This window comes from Kogia breviceps, chromosome 9 (genome assembly GCF_026419965.1).
Source record: "Kogia breviceps isolate mKogBre1 chromosome 9, mKogBre1 haplotype 1, whole genome shotgun sequence".
NCBI lineage: Eukaryota > Metazoa > Chordata > Mammalia > Artiodactyla > Physeteridae > Kogia > Kogia breviceps.
Window position 1 is genome coordinate 52,350,423 of NC_081318.1, and position 20,000 is coordinate 52,370,422.

Genomic DNA, 20,000 nt, shown 5'->3' on the forward strand with positions numbered 1-20,000 from the left:
CTTTCTTTTCTATCAGCATCTAGGGATGAAGAATTTATTCTTAAGTACCATTTTAGCAACATTCTAAAAGTTCTGATACATACATTTTTTCACTGCCCATAAATACGTATATTCTGTAATTTATACTATGACTCATAAATTATTTGAAATTTTAGAAATAATTTTTAAACTGTTTAAAATTTTTGTATGTAACATTTAAAAATTTTCCAAACACATGAGTATCTTTTGTTGTTGGTTTAATTTTTTTAATGGTAAATGCAGTGTAAAAGATATTAATTCCTTGAAAGTTGGCCTGATTATTTAAAAGAAATAAAAAGTTGGTAATATTTGATTTTTTAAAAATAGATTGCAAATCATAGAACCAGAAAGAACTTTAGAGACCACCAAATTCAACTCCTTCATTTTACAGGAAAATACATACCCCCAAAATGGCAAATGACAATCATGTGCTCATAGAAATATTGCTGAAAGAAAAGCACTTAATTTTTTCAGGTTTAGCATCACTTTTTGTCAGATACAACCTTTAAATACTACTTTGCCTCCCTGAAGGGATCGTTTGAGAAGTTCGTCCTTAGTAAGCCAACCCTTCGTTTGTACCTTTAAATTAACCCTGGGCTAATGCAGAATCATCCACTGAGGAATAAGAATGACCACTGGATGCTAGTGTTGAGTTCTTGAGCACAGTATTTAAGGTTCAAGTATAAAAGGAGAAAGAGATGCTGCAATGCAGCCTTCTTTTGGCAGCTAGAAGTTTTCCCTGTTTATCCTTCCTTTTTCAAAAAAAGAGTGGTTGGGAGGATAATAGAATGGAAGTGAAATTAAAGGAGAATAAGTTCTTGGTGGTAGTGGGAAAAAATGTCTTTTTTTTTTTTTTACCTCAAACCCTCATATAGTTACATCTTCTAAAACAAAAAAAGGAAGAGAAGGAAACAACAAAAATATTATTCTTTTCAGAAGGAACAGAAATCTTTTTCTTCCTTTATTTTAGGGATGCCAAATATGCTTTCGTTTCTGTAACTGTCTTCTAGACAATTATGTTTTTTTCCTATTGATATTCAAACACCAACTGCAGAAGGTTTTAGGTAATACGCATGTCTTATGCTAAAGCATTCATATAGAGCAATACATTTAAGTGTCTATTATTTGTTTAAAAGATACAGTCAGTAATGCAGTAATTTCCTGGAAAGAGTTATAATTTCATGAGTTTATAAGTATACAGTCACTGTATGTGGTCCACAATGACTTTCCATTCTCTCAATTTAGAACTGCAACATAGAGAACCTGTTAAGTACCCTCTCTGCATTATAGTAATTTGTTGCTGAGGAGCATTCTGTGGGAACCTAAAATGTTTTCATAGTCTGATCAGACATTGTTATATTAATAGGTCTGTAAATGATTACCTGACAGCTGAAAAATAATTTTTCTTGCCTATTTTCTGGTTAAAAATAAACAATTTTGGAGGCTCTGTTCGACTTAATAAAAGAACTGAAGATCAGGTTTACTGTATTATTTGTGTAAAATAATGATGAGTATTGTTAAATTAAGCTATGGGAAACTAGAATGTCTGGCTAGAGGTAATTAAGATACGGGTTAATCTTTTTAGATGAGGACTGTTGTAGTAGACACCTGCAGTTTATTTCACTGAGCCAAGCTTCTTAGAAGCAAAATCTCTGGATTAGGAATATAAAAATTCAATTGGTCACATTGAAAGAGATGAGAAATTGTACTATGTTGAATAGTGTCACCTCAAAAGTCATGTCCCCTGGTACCTGTGAATGTGACCTTTTTTTGCAAACAGGGCCTTTTCAGGTGTGATCAAGTTAAGAGGAGGGCCCTAATCCAATGACTGGTGTCCTTATAAGAGGGAAGTGTAGACATAGAGATGCAGAGACAGACGCACAGGAAGAATGCCACGTCAAGAAGGTGGCAGAGATTGGAGGATGCATCTCCAAGCCAAGGAACACTTAGAATTGTTGGCAACCACTGGAAGTTACGAAGAAGCAAGGAAGGATTCTTGTCTAGAGGGAGTATGGCTCTGCCAACACCTTGATTTCAGACTTCTTGTCTGCAGTACTGTGAGAGAATAAATTTCTGTTGTTTTAAGCCTCCCAGATTTTGATAATCTGTTATGAGAGTCCTAGGAAATGAATACAGAAGGCATTTTGATTATAACTAATGTAAAAACAATTAGAGCATGTGCTGGAGGTGCCTGAGCCTACATACAAGAGGAGAGGGAGTAAGTCTTTAACTTTTAAAAATGGATTGTATCTCAAAAAGACTTTAACAATTGTTCAGTTAGGATACTTGTGAGCTTTAACTCCTGGAAACCTATCATCATTTTTATGTTTTGTTTTCCACAGCTGACAATACCCAGGGGAAATCAGTATAAGGAAAGATTCCTGCACAACAATAAAAATAGATTTTAAGTTCACTGCGTCTCTAGTGGGCTTTATTTTTTTTTTTTTAACTTGAGAGCTCATAAGAAATTTATGGTCCCTATTTTCTGTGGTGTTCATCATTTTCCAATAAGAAACTCTTTTGCTTATCACTTGTATTTATATCCAATGGCTGGCTTTCTAGTTCTGTCTCTTTTCTCCTTTCTTGTAGAAACTTTTGCTACAATAATATTCAAGAATATTTGCTGCAATAATATTCTTATATATCTTTCCTCTTCAACAGGAACCATGCATATTTTGAAATGAAATTATTTCCTTTTTTGTCAGTTAGATTTATCTCCTTTTAGTTTTTAGAATGTTTTTTGGTGGATGACTATGCTTCAGGATCCTAGCGCTTCTCGATGAGAATTAAAATAGTGCAGAGATTTTGAAGGACCATTTAGCTTTCAATGTTGAAATGAGGTGATAATTTTGATACTGCTTGAACACTTGTATCCTGGAATGGGATGGCAAACACAAATGTCCAAAGGTGTCAATTAGTGGTATAAATGAGAGACAGGCTAGCTGTAATAAGATGGACAATGTGTATCTTATTCTTATCTGCAGCTGATTTGAATCCTACAGCAAAATGCAAATGTGGGAATGGAGGCTCACTGTAAACAAATCTCCTAATCTTCAGGGGAAAATGGAAATCCAAGTTTCAACAACTGTGAGGGTCTAAGATTTTATCCTACTTGCAAGTTAACAAGTTAGCCTGTTGCAGTCTCATCTATGCTGGCAGAAGACAGGGATCCTGGGTCAAAGAAGTAGCCAGAATATCAGCATTTTCTTATGCTTGTATCATGAGCCTCGATCCCCAGAGGGTGACAGAGGAAGGGGCCAGGTGACACCTGCACACACAGCATGTTGTGTTACTAGAGAAATTCTGAATTTAAAAAACTCGAATCTTTTTATCATAGGAAGTAAACATGCTTCTTTTTTGCTCTAGAGGGAGATAGCTCTGTCTTCAAAGGCTTTTCACTCTGCAAACATCCTTGAAAGGACAGTCCAGAACAATTTCAGGCAATGAGGAGTCCTAGATTATTGTTATAGAAAAGTGTTATTGAGTAACCTTTCAGAAATTATCTCTATGGGTTATATTAAAAATTACATTTTAATAAGTCATTTAAATTAAGCTTGTTTACATAAGGGTAGTTTTTAAAAAAATTATTTTGAAACCTATAGTGCTAAGTTAGAGTCTAGGAAATATTCATTCATACTCTTGATCCTGGACTTGCATTTCATAGCCAAGTATACTAACAAAACAAAGTTTAGATCAATATAGGGTTGCCATTCTTTTTATTTTACCGTATATGGAAACAGCCCCTTGAAAATACCTAAATTCTATTTACTATTGCTCCCAGTTCAAAAAGAATGACTTTGACAACTAATGCAATATGGTAACCTGGACTGGATCCTGGAACAGAAAGAGGAAGTTAATGGAAACACGAGTGAAATCTAAATGTTCAGAGCCTAGTAATCGGTTACATTCTGATATCAGTCTTTTAGTTTTGACAAATGTACTCAGGTGATGTAAGATGTTAACAATGGGAGAAACTGAGTGATAGATATGCTAGAACTCTCTATACCATCTCTGCAACTTTTCTGTGAATCTACAATTATTTCAAAATAAAAAAGCTTATTAAAAATTAACAATGGATAATTTTAATAAAGAGAAGGCAAGAGTAAATCTCAAAGCAAAGGACAGTTATATGAAAATTAAATGCATTTAACTTTATGAAAAACTGACTGAATTGCCCTTATTTTTCTTATTTGGGCATGAGCTGGTAAAGATTTTGACATGCGTAGTGTAGATCCATGGATTATAGACCATGTGATAGCTTTATTTAATTTAATTTACTGTAAAATAAGATGAGATTGCTTTTCTCTCTATTTTCCTTGGAGAGCCTGTAGAATCAGATAACTTTACATTTTGTAACCGAACAAGTGTTTAACCTATGTCCCTTTTATGAATCCCATCTGATTCTATATAATTCCAGGTTATACATTTTAATCAGGGTAGGTTGCTGGATCCTCTCCAAAATAAGATTTAGCTTTTCTAGGAATTTCCTTGATGCAGATCATCCTAGGGAGACTCGGAATATTCCTGACTTTAAAATGTCATTTCTCAGGGGATTCCCTGGTGGTGCAGTGGTTGAGAGTCCGCCTGCCGATGCAGGGGACGCGGGTTCGTGTCCCGGTCCGGGAAGATCCCACGTGCCACGGAGCGGCTGGGCCTGTGAGCCATGGCCGCTGAGCCTGCGCGTTCGGAGCCTGTGCACCGCAACGGGAGAGGCCACAACAGTGAGAGGCCTGCGTACCGCAAAAAAAAAAAAAAAAAAAAAGTCATTTCTCACTATTGGGAGGGAGAGGCGCATCATGTCAATGCCAATCAGGAGGAAATTGGGAAGAGGCTATTGTAGACAAATGCCTGGCATAACAGATTCCAGCCATGCAGCCACAAACAGAAGTCTGGCCAGTGCACATGCCTGGGAGAAATTTAGGGTGCAAAGGGGAAATTGCCTAGAGCATAGCTTCTCAACCTAAGGCAGCATGTTGGCATCATCTGGGCAGTTTAAAATAATGTTTAGGTTCCATCCCTAGAGGTCCTGATATAATTGGCATGGAATAAGGCTTGATCTTTTTTAAAAAACACTTCCCTCGTGACAGTAATGGGACACTAATGTGCACCTAGGGTGGCGAACCTCTAGAGTGAGCAAGGGTCTCACTTATGGAGGAGAATGACTGACATGAACCCCGATCTACAGGGCAGAAGCCAGTCCTGGGACTGGTGCCCACAGAGAGGGAGAGAGCTATGACTCAGGGAGCAGAGCAGGATCACAAGGGTTACAGGCTGTGTTTTGGTCTGGAAGTGTCTGCAGTAACCCTATCCCTTTTGGGGTGACAAAACTCACACTGATTTGCCTGTGACTTTCATGGATGGAGCACTGAATGACCTGCATCTTGGAGAACCCCTTAGTTCCAGGCTAATGGGATGTTGATTGCTCTAGTCCCTTGAGTCCTGGCCAAAGCATCCTGTATGGTACCCTCTTACCAGCACCTACGAAGAATAGCTCTGCTCTTCCTGGCTCTGTACATGGTAAACTTCTCACATCATCTTTTAAAAATATTTTTATTTACTTATTTGGTTGCACCGGGTCTTAGTTGCAGCAGGTGGGCTTCTTAGTTGTGGCACGCAAACTCTTAGCTGTGGCATGCATATGAGATCTAGTTCTCTGACCAGGGATCGAACCTGGGCCCCCTGCATTGGGAGTGCAGAGTCTTATCCACTGTGCCACCAGGGAAGTCCCTCACGTGTTCTTATTTCACCTTTTACCCTCAATTCTGTTTCTGATAAAACCAGCTGGCTTTGGGAGAAAAAGAGAAGAAGTGGAGAAGAGCTATGGCTGTTTATATCTTTTATGCTTCAGTTAGACTCTGCTCAGGAACTAGTGCAGGATTTCAGGGAGCTCAGCAAATGAGGAGCTTTAAAATGCAGAGACAGATGTAGCAAAAAGCAGTTGTTCTTAAATTTCGAGTGCCTGGAAGTCACTGGAGAGCTACCAGAGCCTCTGATCGAGTATGTCTGGGGAGAGGCTTAAGAATTTACAAGCTGATGCTTTGGGCCTGGACACCACTCTTTGAGAAGCACCAATGTAAAGAGACTTGACTCTGCATCAGGCATACCTGGGTGTGAATTCAGGCTCACTTTAAATCTACATTTTCTCACTTGTGAAATGGAAAAATTAATATTCACTTCATCAGTCATCATGAAATAGTACATTCATCACCAAGCAGAATGCCCAGGATATGGCATACACTTTCATTCTCTGAAAGATCTCAGTCTTTATGATATCCTCTACCTGGGGATGGTTTGGTATTGGGTTGAATATTTTTAGGTTAATAATTCCAAATATGATCATCCAAATCAGCTGGGGAACTTTTTGCAACCCTAAAAAGCCTAGAGCCCTCTCTCCTTGGAGATTTGAATCCGGTAGGTCTGAGGGAATGCCTGGGAACCAGTGGGTGATTCTGGGAGTCATGATATTCTGGTAGTCAGTTTTGAGAACCTCTGCTGTTGAGCAATATTTCTTTAGGGCAGGGATTCTCAGACACTGTAGCTTCATTGAATCATCTGGAGCACTTTAAAAGATGCTGAGGGGCTTCCCTGGTGGCGCAGTGGTTGAGAATCCGCCTGCCGATGCAGGGGACACGGGTTCGTGCCCCAGTCCGGGAAGATCCCACATGCTATGGAGCGGCTGGGCCCGTGAGCCATGGCCGCTGAGCCTGCGCGTCCAGAGCCTGTGCTCCTCAAAGGGAGAGGCCACAGCAGTGAGAGGCCCGCGTACTGCAAAAAAAAAAAAAAAAGATGCTGAGGACTGTGTCTTGTCTCCAGAGAGTATAATTTAATTGGGTTGGAGTACAGCCTGAGCACTGGGATTTTGAAAGCTCCCCAAGGTTGAGGACCACTGCTCTAGTGTATTCTTAGAGTAAGAAAAACATGGGATATTTGTTAAAATGCAGGTTTTTGGGTCTAACCTCAGAGCTGCCTAAACAGACTCTCTGGGCAAGAGACACAGTAATCTGCATTATTAATTAGCTAATGCCCTGAATTTAACAATTTGTTAGTCTTAACAAATAAAGTATTTGAGAATCACATAATAAAGAGAATAATAAATTATATTAATAAATAATAAATAAAGAGAATCACAGCTAGAGGGACATATAGAATCCCTCATTGAGTAAATATTGCCTGACTACACCTAATTATATAGCAGTTTACAGTGGACTTGACTTTGTATCTCATGGATTCCACTGCATTCTTTTGTGAGGCGGTGTGGGTTGTTATTTTCCCCATTTGATTGATGAGGGAGCTGAGATTCTGGGAGGCTCTCCCCCTAACAGCACACTTGGGGATGTAAATATAGAACAGGCACCTGTGCTTCCCTGAAAGGAGACCATATTTTAGTGGGGGCATGGGACAGAAACAAGAATGCAGGTAGAAAGAGATAAAATATGAAAGTTCAGGGAAAGAATGGTTAGCAAGGTTAATTTTATGAGGAGGAGGGAATCTGAGAAGGCTTTTTGGAAGAGGTGGCCCTGGTCCATCTTGGAGCTGATAAAGTTGTAGTTTCCTTTGAGGGTCTGGATGGAGAGCAGATGACCATGGCCTTGCAGCTGTGCTCTAATTAGTTTCTTTTATTGGGTTTTCATAGTTTTATAACCCAGGCTGTGTAACTTCTTTTGCATTACAATCTCATCATATTTGTAATAAATTCTGCTTTTCTTTTGAGTTCTAGATGCTTAATAAAAATGTGGTTTGTGTTTGAATTTTTCAAATAATGATTATTTCGACTTCCCTAGAATTAAATTTCAGTAAGCTTTTTTTTCACAGGGAAGATAAACCAATATGACATGTGAATTATCATATAGTTCATTTTTATAGAGGTAGGTAATTTTTTTAGCTACAAGTATCTAATTAGCTAAAAATAAACATCTGTACTATTATGACTGTGTTATTAAATCAAGGAGTATGAAGAAAGTTTCAAGGACAATGGACTTATTTCTGGAACAAAAGAGACAGTAAGGAATAAAGCCATGACTGGCAGTTGGATAAAGAGCTAAACTCTGTTGGGATGTGCTGGCTTTTTTCTTTTCCTACAACATCTGTCTTAGGTTATTTTTTATAATACCTACTTCCATAAAGCATCTCGTTCCTTAAGAAAGTCATATGGGGCTTCCCTGGTGGCACATAGTTGGTTGAGAGTTCACCTGACAATGCAGGGGACATGGGTTCGTGCCCCGGTCTGGGAAGATCCCACATGCCGCGGAGCAGCTGGTCCCGTGAGCCATGGCTGCTGAGCCTGCGCGTCCGGAGCCTGTGCTCCGCAACGGGAGAGACCACAACAGTGAGAGAGGCCCACGTACCGCAAAAAAAAAAAAAAAAAAAGAAAGAAAGTCATGTGAAGATATGGAGAATCTTTATTATTGATAAGATTTGAGAAAGTTGGTTGGTTTAAGTGGTAGTCTTTAATAAAATATGTAATTTTTAATAAAATACATTTTATTATTTTAAAATGCCATGCATCTTTTAAAACAGATATGTATAAAGAAATACAATTATATTTGTCTTTTAAACTATCCACTAAAATTTTAAATGCACATATTCTTTGACCTACACATCTGGTAATCTATCCTACATATATACTGACAGAAGTGCACAGAAATATATGAAAGAATGTTTGTTGCAATAACCTAAATGTCCGTTTGTACAGGATTGTTTAAATGAATTGTGGTTCACCCCTGTGGTAGAATATTCTGCCGTCATTGAAAGAATGAGGTTGATGGTAAGGTTACCTTAAGGAAAAAAATCAAGTGGCAGAACAGTATGGGTAGTGTAAACTCATTTATGCACTGAAAAGGATATATGTATATTTATGTATATACACATTTCCTTAAATATGCATAGACAACTCCTGATGTGGTACACAAAATCTGTCAAAAATGCTTACCTTTTAGGAAGCAACTGCAGCCTGGACGATGTATAGGAAGGGGATATTTTCATGCTACCATGTACCACCTGAATTCTTAGGATTTTTGCCATAAGTATTTATTATTTTAAAAATAATGTATGAAAATACTTATTTAAAAGCAAAAATCTATTAAATTTCTTTTGTCTATTTATTTTAATAATTTAACTATAGATTTATATAAATCAAAGAAGCACTTTAACATTAAGGCCTCTATTCTGGACTAAGAAATATTTCCAGGCATGTCAAAGGAAAAAAACATATCTACTTTAGTTCTAAGTTGAAATAATTGTTGATTTATGGCGAATAATTACTGAAAAAAAAGTTACAACACAAAAATTAATTTCCACCATTATTTAGAAGAATTACATATAATGCCAGTTGAGAGCCTCAAGATTTGAATTATAACAGTCTAAATTGAGGAGATTTCCCCCCTGGTGTTTAAGCTTCTCTTGAAGTGTCGTGGAATATATAATGATTCAACCATATTGAGCTCTTCACTTCATTTGCAGTGTTAGGCTTTTGTGCAATGGATCATGATCATATGCTGCTTTTTTTTTTTTTTTTTTTTTTTTTAACATCTTTATTGGAGTATAATTGTTTTACAATAGTGTGTTAGTTTTCCCTCTACAACAAACTAAATCAGTTATACATACACACATGCTCCCACATCTCCTCCCTCTTGCATCACCCCCCCCCTCCCTATCCCACCCCCCCAGGCGGTCACAAAGCACAGAGGTGATCTCCCTGTGCCATGCAGCAGCTTCCCACCAGCTATCTAATTTACATTTGATAGTGTATATATGTCCCTGCCACTCCCCCACTTCGTCACATCCCACCCCTCCCCCTCCCCATATCCTCAAGTCCATGCTCGAGTAAGTCTGTGTTTTATTCCCGTCCTACCACTAACCTCTTCATGACATTTTTTTCCCTTAGAGTCCATATATATGTGTTAGCATACGGTATTTGTTTTTCTCCTTCTGACTTACTTCACTCTGTATGACAGACTCCAGGTCCATCCACCTCATTATAAATAACTCAGTTTCATTTCTTTTTATGGCTGAGTAATATTCCATTGTATATATGTGCCACATCTTCTTTATCCATTCATCTGTTGATGGACACTTAGGTTGCTTCCATGTCCTGGCTATTGTAAATAGAGCTGCAATGAACATTTTGGTACATGAGTCTTTCTGAATTATAGTTTTCTCAGGGTATATTCCCAGTAGTGGGATTGCTGGGTCGTATGGTAGTTCTATTTGTAGTTTTTTAAGGAACCTCCATACTGTTCTCCATAGCGGCTGTATCAATTTACATTCCCACCAGCAGTGCAAGAGGGTTCCCTTTTCTCCACACCCTCTCCAGCATTTATTGTTTCTAGAGTTTTTGATGATGGCCAATCTGACCGGTGTGAGATGATATCTCATTGTAGTTTTGATTTGCATTTCTCTAATGATTAATGAGGTTGAGCATTCTTTCATGTGTTTGTTAGCAATCTGTATATCTTCTTTGGAGAAATGTCTATTTAGTTCTTCTGCCCATTTTTGGATTGGGTTGTTTGTTTTTTTGTTATTGAGCTGCATGAGTTGCTTATAAATTTTGGAAATTAATCCTTTGTCAGTTGCTTCATTTGCAAATATTTTCTCCCATTCTGAGGGTTGTCTTTTGGTCTTGTTTATGGTATCCTTTGCTGTGCAAAAGCTTTTAAGTTTCATTAGGTCCCATTTGTTTATTTGTGTTTTTATTTCCATTTCTCTAGGAGATGGGTCAAAAAGGATCTTGCTGTGATTTATGTCGTATAGTGTTCTGCCTATGTTTTCCTCTAAGAGTTTGATAGTGTCTGGCCTTACATTTAGGTCTTTAACCCATTTTGAGTTTATTTTTGTGTGTGGTGTTAGGGATTGTTCTAATTTCATACTTTTACATGTAGCTGTCCAGTTTTCCCAGCACCACTTATTGAAGAGGCTGTCTTTTCTCCACTGTATATCCTTCCCTCCTTTATCAAAGATAAGGTGACCATATGTGTGTGGGTTTATCTCTGGGCTCTCTATCCTGTTCCATTGATCTATATTTCTGTTTTTGTGCCAGTACCATATTGTCTTGATTACTGTAGCCTTGTAGTAGAGTCTGAAGTCAGGGAGCCTAATTCCTCCAGCTCCATTTCTCGTTCTCAAGATTGCTTTGGCTATTCGGGGTCTTTTGTGTTTCCATACAAATTGTGAAATTTTTTGTTCTAGTTCTGTAAAAAATGCCAGTGGTAATTTGATAGGGATTGCATTGAATCGGTAGATTGCTTTGGGTAGTATAGTCATTTTCACAATGTTGATTCTTCCAATCCAAGAACATGGTATATTTCTCCACCTATTTGTATCATCTTTAATTTCTTTCATCAGTGTCTTATAGTTTTCTGCATACAAGTCTTTTGTCTCCTTAGGTAGGTTTATTCCTAGATATTTTATTCTTTTTGTTGCAATGGTAAATGGGAGCGTTTTCTTAATTTCACTCTCAGATTTTTCATCATTAGTGTATAAGAATGCCAGAGATTTCTGTGCATTAATTTTGTATCCTGCAACTTTACCAAATTCATTGATTAGCTCTAGTAGTTTTCTGGTAGCATCCTTAGGATTCTCTATGTATAGTATCATGTCATCTGCAAACAGTGACAGCTTTACTTCTTCTTTTCCTATTTGGATTCCTTTTATTTCTTTTTCTTCTCTGATTGCTGTGGCTAGAACTTCCAAAACTAGGTTGAATAAGAGTGGTGAGAGTGGGCAACCTTGTCTTGTTCCTGATCTTAGTGGAAATGGTTTCAGTTTTTCACCATTGAGAACGATGCTAGCTGTGGGTTTGTCATATATGGCCTTTATTATGTTGAGGAAAGTTCCCTCTATGCCCACTTTCTGCAAGGTTTTTATCATAAATGAGTGTTGAATTTTGTCAAAAGCTTTCTCTGCATCTATTGAGATGATCATATGGTTTTTCTCCTTCAGTTTGTTGATATGGTGTATCACATTGATTGATTTGCGTATATTGAAGAACCCTTGCATTCCTGGAATAAACCCCACTTGATCATGGTGTATGATCCTTTTAATGTGCTGTTGGATTCTGTTTGCTAATATTTTGTTGAGGATTTTTGCATCTATGTTCATCAGTGATATTGGCCTGTAGTTTTCTTTCTTTGTGACGTCTTTGTCTGGTTTTGGTATCAGGGTGATGTTGGCCTCATAGAATGAGTTTGGGAGTGTTCCTCCCTCTGCTATCTGTTGGAAGAGTTTGAGAAGGATAGGTGTTAGCTCTTCTCTAAATGTTTGATAGAATTCGCCTGTGAAGCCATCTGGTCCTGGACTTTTGTTTGCTGGAAGATTTTTAATCACAGTTTCAATTTCAGTGCTTGTGATTGGTCTGTTCATATTTTCTATTTCTTCCTGGTTCAGTCTCGGCAGGTTGTGCATTTCTAAGAATTTGTCCATTTCTTCCAGGTTGTCCATTTTATTGGCATACAGTTGCTTGTAGTAATCTCTAATAATCTTTTGTATTTCTGCAGTGTCAGTTGTTATATCTCCTTTTTCATTTCTAATTCTATTGATTTGAGTCTTCTCCCTTTTATTCTTGATGAGTCTGGCTAATGGTTTATCAATTTTATTTATCTTCTCAAAGAACCAGCTTTTAGTTTTATTGATCTTTGCTATTGTTTCCTTCACTTCTTTTTCATTTATTTCTGATCTGATCTTTATGATTTCTTTCCTTCTGCTAAATTTGGGGGTTTTTTGTTCTTCTTTCTCTAATTGCTTTAAGTGCAAGGTTAGGTTGTTTATTCGAGATGTTTCCTGTTTCTTAAGGTATGATTGTATTGCTATAAACTTGCCTCTTAGAACTGCTTTTGCTGTATCCCATAGGTTTTGGGTCGTTGTGTCTCCATTGTCATTTGTTTCTAAGTATTTTTTGATTTCCTCTTTGATTTCTTCAGTGATCACTTCGTTATTAAGTAGTGTATTGTTTAGCCTCCATGTGTTTGTATTTTTTACAGATCTTTTCCTATAATTGATATTTAGTCTCATAGCGTTGTGGTCGGAAAAGATACTTGATACGATTTCAATTTTCTTAAATTTGCCAAGGCTAGATTTGTGACCCAATATATGATCAATCCTGGAGAATGTTCCATGAGCACTTGAGAAAAATGTGTATTCTGTTGTTTTTGGATGGAATGTCCTATAAATATCAATTAAGTCCATCTTGTGTAATGTATCATTTAAAGCTTGTGTTTCCTTATTTATTTTCATTTTGGATGATCTGTCCATTGGTGAAAGTGGGGTGTTAAAGTCCCCCATTATAATTGTGTTGCTGTCGATTTCCCCTTTTAAGGCTGTTAGTATTTGCCTTATGTATTGAGGTGCTCCTATGTTGGGTGCATAAATATTTACAATTGTTATATCTTCTTCATGGATCGATCCCTTGATCATTATGTAGTGTCCTTCTTTGTCTCTTGTAATAGTCTTTATTTTAAAGTCTATTTTGTCTGATATGAGAATTGCTACTCCAGCTTTCTTCTGATTTCCATTTGCATGGAATATCTTTTTCCATCCCCTTACTTTCAGTCTGTATGTGTCCCTAGGTCTGAAGTGGGTCTCTTGTAGACAGCATCATATGCTGCTTTTGGATTGACTCCTATTTTTCAGAATCAGAAATTAGATTTTTTTCTATTATCTAATCATCTATTTAGCCCCTATATAATGGATTGTTTCAAAACATGAATTCTTTGTCCTTTTTCATGATTTAACATAACATGTTTCCAAAGTTGGTATTTTAAAGAAAACTTTAGTAATTTATAAAACATGTCTTATATGCCTTTACCTCTGATGTATTTTCCCCACATACAATGACTTGTCAGCTTACATTGTTCCCTAACCTGATACCATAATTCTTGTGATTATCTTCCTGGTTTCTGCTTCTCTTTGTTTCTCCTATCTTTCTACCTACTATTCACTGTGAGTTTTAGATCTCTGAGAGAGATCTGATTGGGTTATTTAGTCTGTGTCCAATTTAAAGAAATGCTGCTCTCTATCTTTCCAGGTCACCCCATTGACTGTTGGCTTTTTGTGTCTGGCCAATCAAATGCTAGAGTTTTGATTGGTCCAATCAGATGTGACCAGGAAATCAAGATCATTTGAAACATAGTAACCTCTCCTCCACTAATCTTTTGGATAGTTCACCAATCCAACAGCCCAACAGAAGGAATTTTAAGTTTTGTTAAATTTACCTCCCAGCTTTATTCCAAAAATTAAAAACAAACAAACAAACAAACAAAAACAGCCTAGGGGAAGCTTGCATTGCATAACTCACAGGTCCAACTCATAAGTAATATAGGGGGAAGGACACAGGCCTCGCATTCACACATTCACACAAAGTTTGCACCCCTACTTGGCAACTTCCCAGGTGGACAGCCTTGACTCTCAGAGATTGTGACCTCCTGTGTGAAATAGAGACGACAGTATTTCTTTGTAAAAGCGATGTGAGGATTTGAGGAGATTGTGTGTAAACCGAGTAAGACAATAAGTGACACACAGTAACCATAATGGTAGCAAACATTTATTGAGTGTGTACCAAGTGCCATGCATTATTCTAAGCCCTTTATGCATGTTAGCTTTTAATCCTCTGAACAACCCTATGAGATTATTACAGGGAGAATCTGTGATTTGCTTGAGATTACACGGCTAGTAAGTGAAGGAGCTAATAGCTCACACTGTTAACATCCAAACCAACCCTACCCCAGAAGTCAGGGACTGGCTGTGTTTCTCCCCTTAAGTCTATGGCCTTCTGGGCTCCATTGCCTGTCAGAATTACACGTGAAGTACCTTCCTGTCTTATCCTCCATCCGATCCAACCCCAGTCCTCAGTTCATGATTCTCAGTGACTCCCTTGGGAATTTGGAGGTGTCAGAGTGTCAGGGCTTGTGCTGCGTGCCATTTTGCCTGCTCTCTGCTCCCTCAGCAAAGCTGAGCTTCAGCCTGTCCTGTGGGATTATCTCATGAGGAACAGCAGACTCAGGCCAGGCTGCCTTCCTGGGAATTCCAGTGAAGAAAATGTCTTCAACCTTGTTCCATCATTATGTCTTCCTGTTCTCTCCCCTGCCCTTGTCAAGCACTGAGTATTTTAAGTGGGGTTAGTCCTTAAGCCAGACTGTGAAGTAGGTAACATTTGACCCTTTAAACCACCCATTCCTTCAGTCCTTCCTACATTTGCTCTTTCACTTATCAGTGAGTCAGTTGAATTAAAAGCTTTCAGCTTCTGAGGAAATGGGAGATTAGTGGGGGAATGGGAAAGGTCATTTAGACCAGTGCTTCTCAAACTTAAATGTGCATATGGATCACCTAGGTACCTTGTTAAAATGCTGATTCTGATCCAGTAGGTCGGGGGTGGGGCCTGGGATTCTGCATTTCTGACGTGCTTCTGGTGATGCCAGTGCTTCTGTTTTCTAGACCACAGTCTGAGGAGCAAGCATCTAAAGACTGGGGTACCATCTTGAGATGCCAGAGGCTCTACCCTGTTACCTTTTCCAGGAACATTTAATCCAAAGAAATGAGTCTCTTAGTGGAATTTCATTAATTTGGCTCACTTCTAGAAGAAACTTCTCAATTTCAAACCCTGCCCTAGACTGCTTACCAGTAAAGCCATTCCTGGTTGGAGAAAAGACTAGTGTAAACTTGTCAAGTTTTGATAACTGTAAAAATAGGCATTTTTCTCCATCAATTTAATTTAGTGACTCTCAGATGATTATTTATTTATTTATTTATTTATTTATTTATATTCCTTTTACTTCACTTTATGGGAAACCACATCATTTTGCTGCTACTCAAGGTTGAGTTTCTCAGGACTGGGGAAATCGCTGATTGAACTTTTCCTGGTGCTGGGGGCCACATATGTATTTCAGAGTTTGTTTCTTTGTTCCATCTATCATCACCTACATAAAAGGAAAGTTAAGTCAACTTTTATTTCCCTGTCTTTTGATTTGGAGTCAGCTCGCTGGGAGTGTTTATGAATAATTCTGTTAGAAATGGTTTTATAATACTAGCCTGGATAGTGAAACTTTGTACAGAGCTTTTGCACATGGAGGTGCAGTGTGGGCAGAAACCTGTGAAATGCTGTGGCAGATACTCTTTGTGATGGGAAAGGCTTATGTTCTCTATTTCTGCTTTCAGGGAGGAGAACACTGTTACTACCAGGGCCATATCCGAGGAAACCCTGCCTCATTTGTGGCATTGTCAACATGCCATGGACTTCAGTAAGTGTCCCCCCAATTTTTTGTATCATCCATTTTTTTTCAATCACTTATTTTCTTTATTTTTAATGCACCATGGTCAAAATCTCTATTTTATATCAAGAACTAATTTCAAATCGGTGGATCAAATCTTTTTCTCCTTTGTGGTTTATAAACCAAGCAGATTGTTAAATTAGAGACGCAGAAACCAGGGGCTCTATGATTATAATATGCATCCTTAGTGATGTTTGAAACATTTTTTTCTAGTTTCATCCAGATGGAGACAGGAGTGGTTTGGGTAACTTTGTTCTCTGTTTCCGTGGGTGTTTAGCCCCTTGGTACCCGTTCTACCCCTCCTACTCCTTGATGTTCATTTTTACATTTGTATGGAATAATAGAGATTTCAGGAGGTGGAAACTCCTGACTCCTTGAACAAAGACAAGGGCTTCAGGTGACCTCAAGAGCTCATGTGTTTTAGCCCTTTATTCAGCCAGAATCCCACCTAACTCACAGCAAACTAGTGGGAGGGTCCATTTGTTCTCAGAAATCTCTATGGAACAAAGTTCATCCTTCCTCAAGGCCTTGCTTCCTTTTACATAACCTTCACTATCAAAGTAGGTTTGCTGATGTTTACTGTGGAAATAGATCAGCTTCCTCCATCTTGTTGATGATGGTGATACCCAGGTGGCTGTCTGTCTCTTACTTGTCTTGTGACCCCTCATAAAGATACTGTGTCAGCCCTCAGCATTCTACTTAGACTCTATCGTCCAAGCTCCTTGTTACTTTTGGGGGCCCAGAACCAATTAGCACTTTAGTTTTGTGAAATGTTTGTTTGGAAGCTTTAAAATACTTCCTGTCTGTTACCAAGTTAGAGACGTGGGTTTTTCATCTACCAAACAGTTATTGAGCATCTGGTGTGTGCCAGCCACTTGGAATATTAAGGGGATTAGAACGTGAGCCCTGCCCGCAAGAGCTCCCAGTCTAGTGGAGAAGCTAAATCTGGCCCAGCTTCATGCTATGGAATGTGGTAGGTATGTTTGTTTTCTTTGAGAGAGAAAAAAACTGAGAAAAATGCAAGCTGAGAGTGGGCACTGAAGAATGAGGTCATCCCTGAGGGCTCCAGAGAGATGTCACCTGAAGAAGGTGGAGTGGGCCCTGGAACAGGCTTTGATAGAATCTTCCAGGAGAGGGGTTCGACTGACAGGTCCAAAGAAAGTGAAGAAAGACACCTAATGGGAAAGGCTGGGAAATCTAGCCAGTATGCCTCAATGGTGCCTCTGGTCAGGTTCTGGCAGTAGGTACGCGAGAGGCAGGAAGGAGAGAGTACAGGAATCAGATAAATAGCCAGAGAAAGGAGGTCACATGCCTGAGAGCAGGATAGACCTCCATTTGCTTATTGTTTTTTTCTAAAGGACTATTTTACAATTTTAAATAAATTCTTTGAATAAGGAGACATTTTTTACAAACATGGAATCCATTCCTAATATCTGAGAGCCTTGGCATTCTTAATCTGGAAAAAGAAACGTCGATATATCCCCTTCAGCAGTAAAATTGTCATCTCTGATCTCAAGATGAGCACAGCTGTCAGCCAGGAATAGTATACTGGGCCTGCTGACTTTTGTGACAGCAAATGTGTGTTCTAGGCTTTTTCCTTCCTCTCTCTTCCTCTTAAAATCTCAGTCCAAAGTCACAGTGTAAGCGTCTTGCCCAGTACATGTTCCAATTCTTCCCTGCCCCTCCCCTCCCCCACCCACCAGTTTTCCAAATGGACACAATATTGTGAGAATAAGAGAGAAGGTATTACTGCCTTCTAAGGACCCTAACAGACCTGAGACCCTGAGATCAACAGCTACTAATCCTACACAGTTCTGAGGATGGAAAGGGAACTTTAAGGACGTTTTAGTGACTAGATGAGGAGTTGAACTCAAGAGCCTGCTTCTGTTGTTTTAACTAAGTAAAATTTATTTCTCCCTTTAGAAACTTTTTCATTTAAGACTAAACAAGAAGAAACAAACAGAAAACCCACCATGTGTAGGGACACTGTCAGGATTGTGTACAAGTGTATTTTGGTGTTCTTAGACTTTTATGAGCATGTTGAATAAACTCACCTTGTTCCTTTTTGTTATTTATTAATTATTACTTTTCATCTTGATTTTACCTTCTGAGCAAACATTGCTGACAGAAGTATTTGGGGGAGCTATTTCTAAATATTAAATAATTTATGTTGTCTCAATTGCAGTGATTTAGATGTGAGGTATATTATTTCATCCATGACTCATCTTCTATAAATGACCAAGTACATGTTGAGATTTTTCATTTTTCTTGATTTACTGAATTCCATTAAAGAACATAAAGGGTAAAATAATCAAACTCATATCTTTTCCATAAAGAACCTGCAGGAGCACATTTTTTTTCAAATTCAAAGGACTGATGGGCAATATTTTGGTCCTGGTATGTCTGATGTTTTGACAAAATCCTGTAACTGGGAACATTAAAGAATGGAATGTAAGTTTACTGCCCTCTTGTGGCAATTTGTAAGACTGACTATTTCCTTTCAAAATCTTGTTTTGATGCAGCCTTTTAAAATTTTAGCTCAATCAATTGGCCAGTAATGACTTGGTCCTAGCTATAGGATTTTATCAATTATAAACTCTGTGATGGACTCAGTATACTATTTGGAATTTATATAAATGTAACAGAAAGCTTTCAATCCTCAAACAAAGTAAATGAAACACACATGCTTAATTGTTAAAGAATCAAAAATGGCATATTTTCATTTAGGGAACCAGGACTTCCTTGGTGGTCCAGTGGTTAAGACTTCACACTTCCAGTGCAGGGGGCATGGGTTCGATCCCTAGTCCGGGAAGTTCCACACGCCCTGGAGCCAAAAAAATAATAATAATTCATTTAAGGAACCAGAATGTTCATGGATGGTGTCAGAATCTGCTTTGTTTATACCATGTATCATGATGTTTAAATCCAATAAAAAATAACTGATTTTTGCATTGGATACTAACCTAATTCAAGAGGAAATAGCACCCAATACTATCTAAACAAAACAATCTGCTTGCTACTTAATCAATGTAGCCATGTGAACTTTGGCAAAGGGTGATGGTTTTGTACAGTTTTCTGGTTGGGTCTGGCCTGTTATCAGCAGAATGTTCACTGCCATATTTGGTCTACTGTTCTGAAAATTTTCCCCTCACTGATTCCTTAGGCATATATTGTCAGTAATATCTTACAAACTGCATCTGTTTATCTTTAAATTCCAAATGCAATGTCATCCAAGTTCAGAAAGTGTGCTTTGGGTTGAAAACATTACAGATGTGAAAAGGGCAGTTCTAACGGTATATGAAAGTAGAGGACATGTGGAAGATATTACTGCAGGAGTCAATGAATTTAGATAGACACAGAGCTGGAGGCCATTATAATTATAGCTCAGGAAACCAGCCGATTTCACTAAGCGATCAGTGAAAGACACATACTATTCTATGGTTAGCAGCTTGGGTATAATGCAGTCATTTCCACCTAACACTGAAAAGTGACTGCAGAAGACCACAGCTTCACCCCCCTCAGGCACCTGAGTGGTAACACAAGTTCCTTCAGTATCAGAAGGGACCTGATCTCAGTAGAAAAACCACATTCCTCTAAAAGAGGTGGCTATTGGATCTCTCCGAGTGGGAGTTGAGGCCATATGTAGCTTAAGATGCCCTCCAGAGGATTTCTCAATTGGCTGATAGTCATCTCTAGCCAATGAGGTCCAAAATTGAACTTCAGATT

The 20,000-nt window shown here is 38.3% G+C and overlaps 1 protein-coding gene across 1 annotated transcript in view; it reads left to right on the top strand.

Moving 5' to 3' along the window:
- The window catches only part of ADAM22 (ADAM metallopeptidase domain 22), a 239,546-nt gene that overhangs the window by 141,603 nt on the left and 77,943 nt on the right, over nt 1-20,000 (top strand). The window contains 1 exon segment of the mRNA XM_067042476.1: nt 16,162-16,244. Within this exon segment, the coding sequence (XP_066898577.1) occupies nt 16,162-16,244 (83 nt within the window).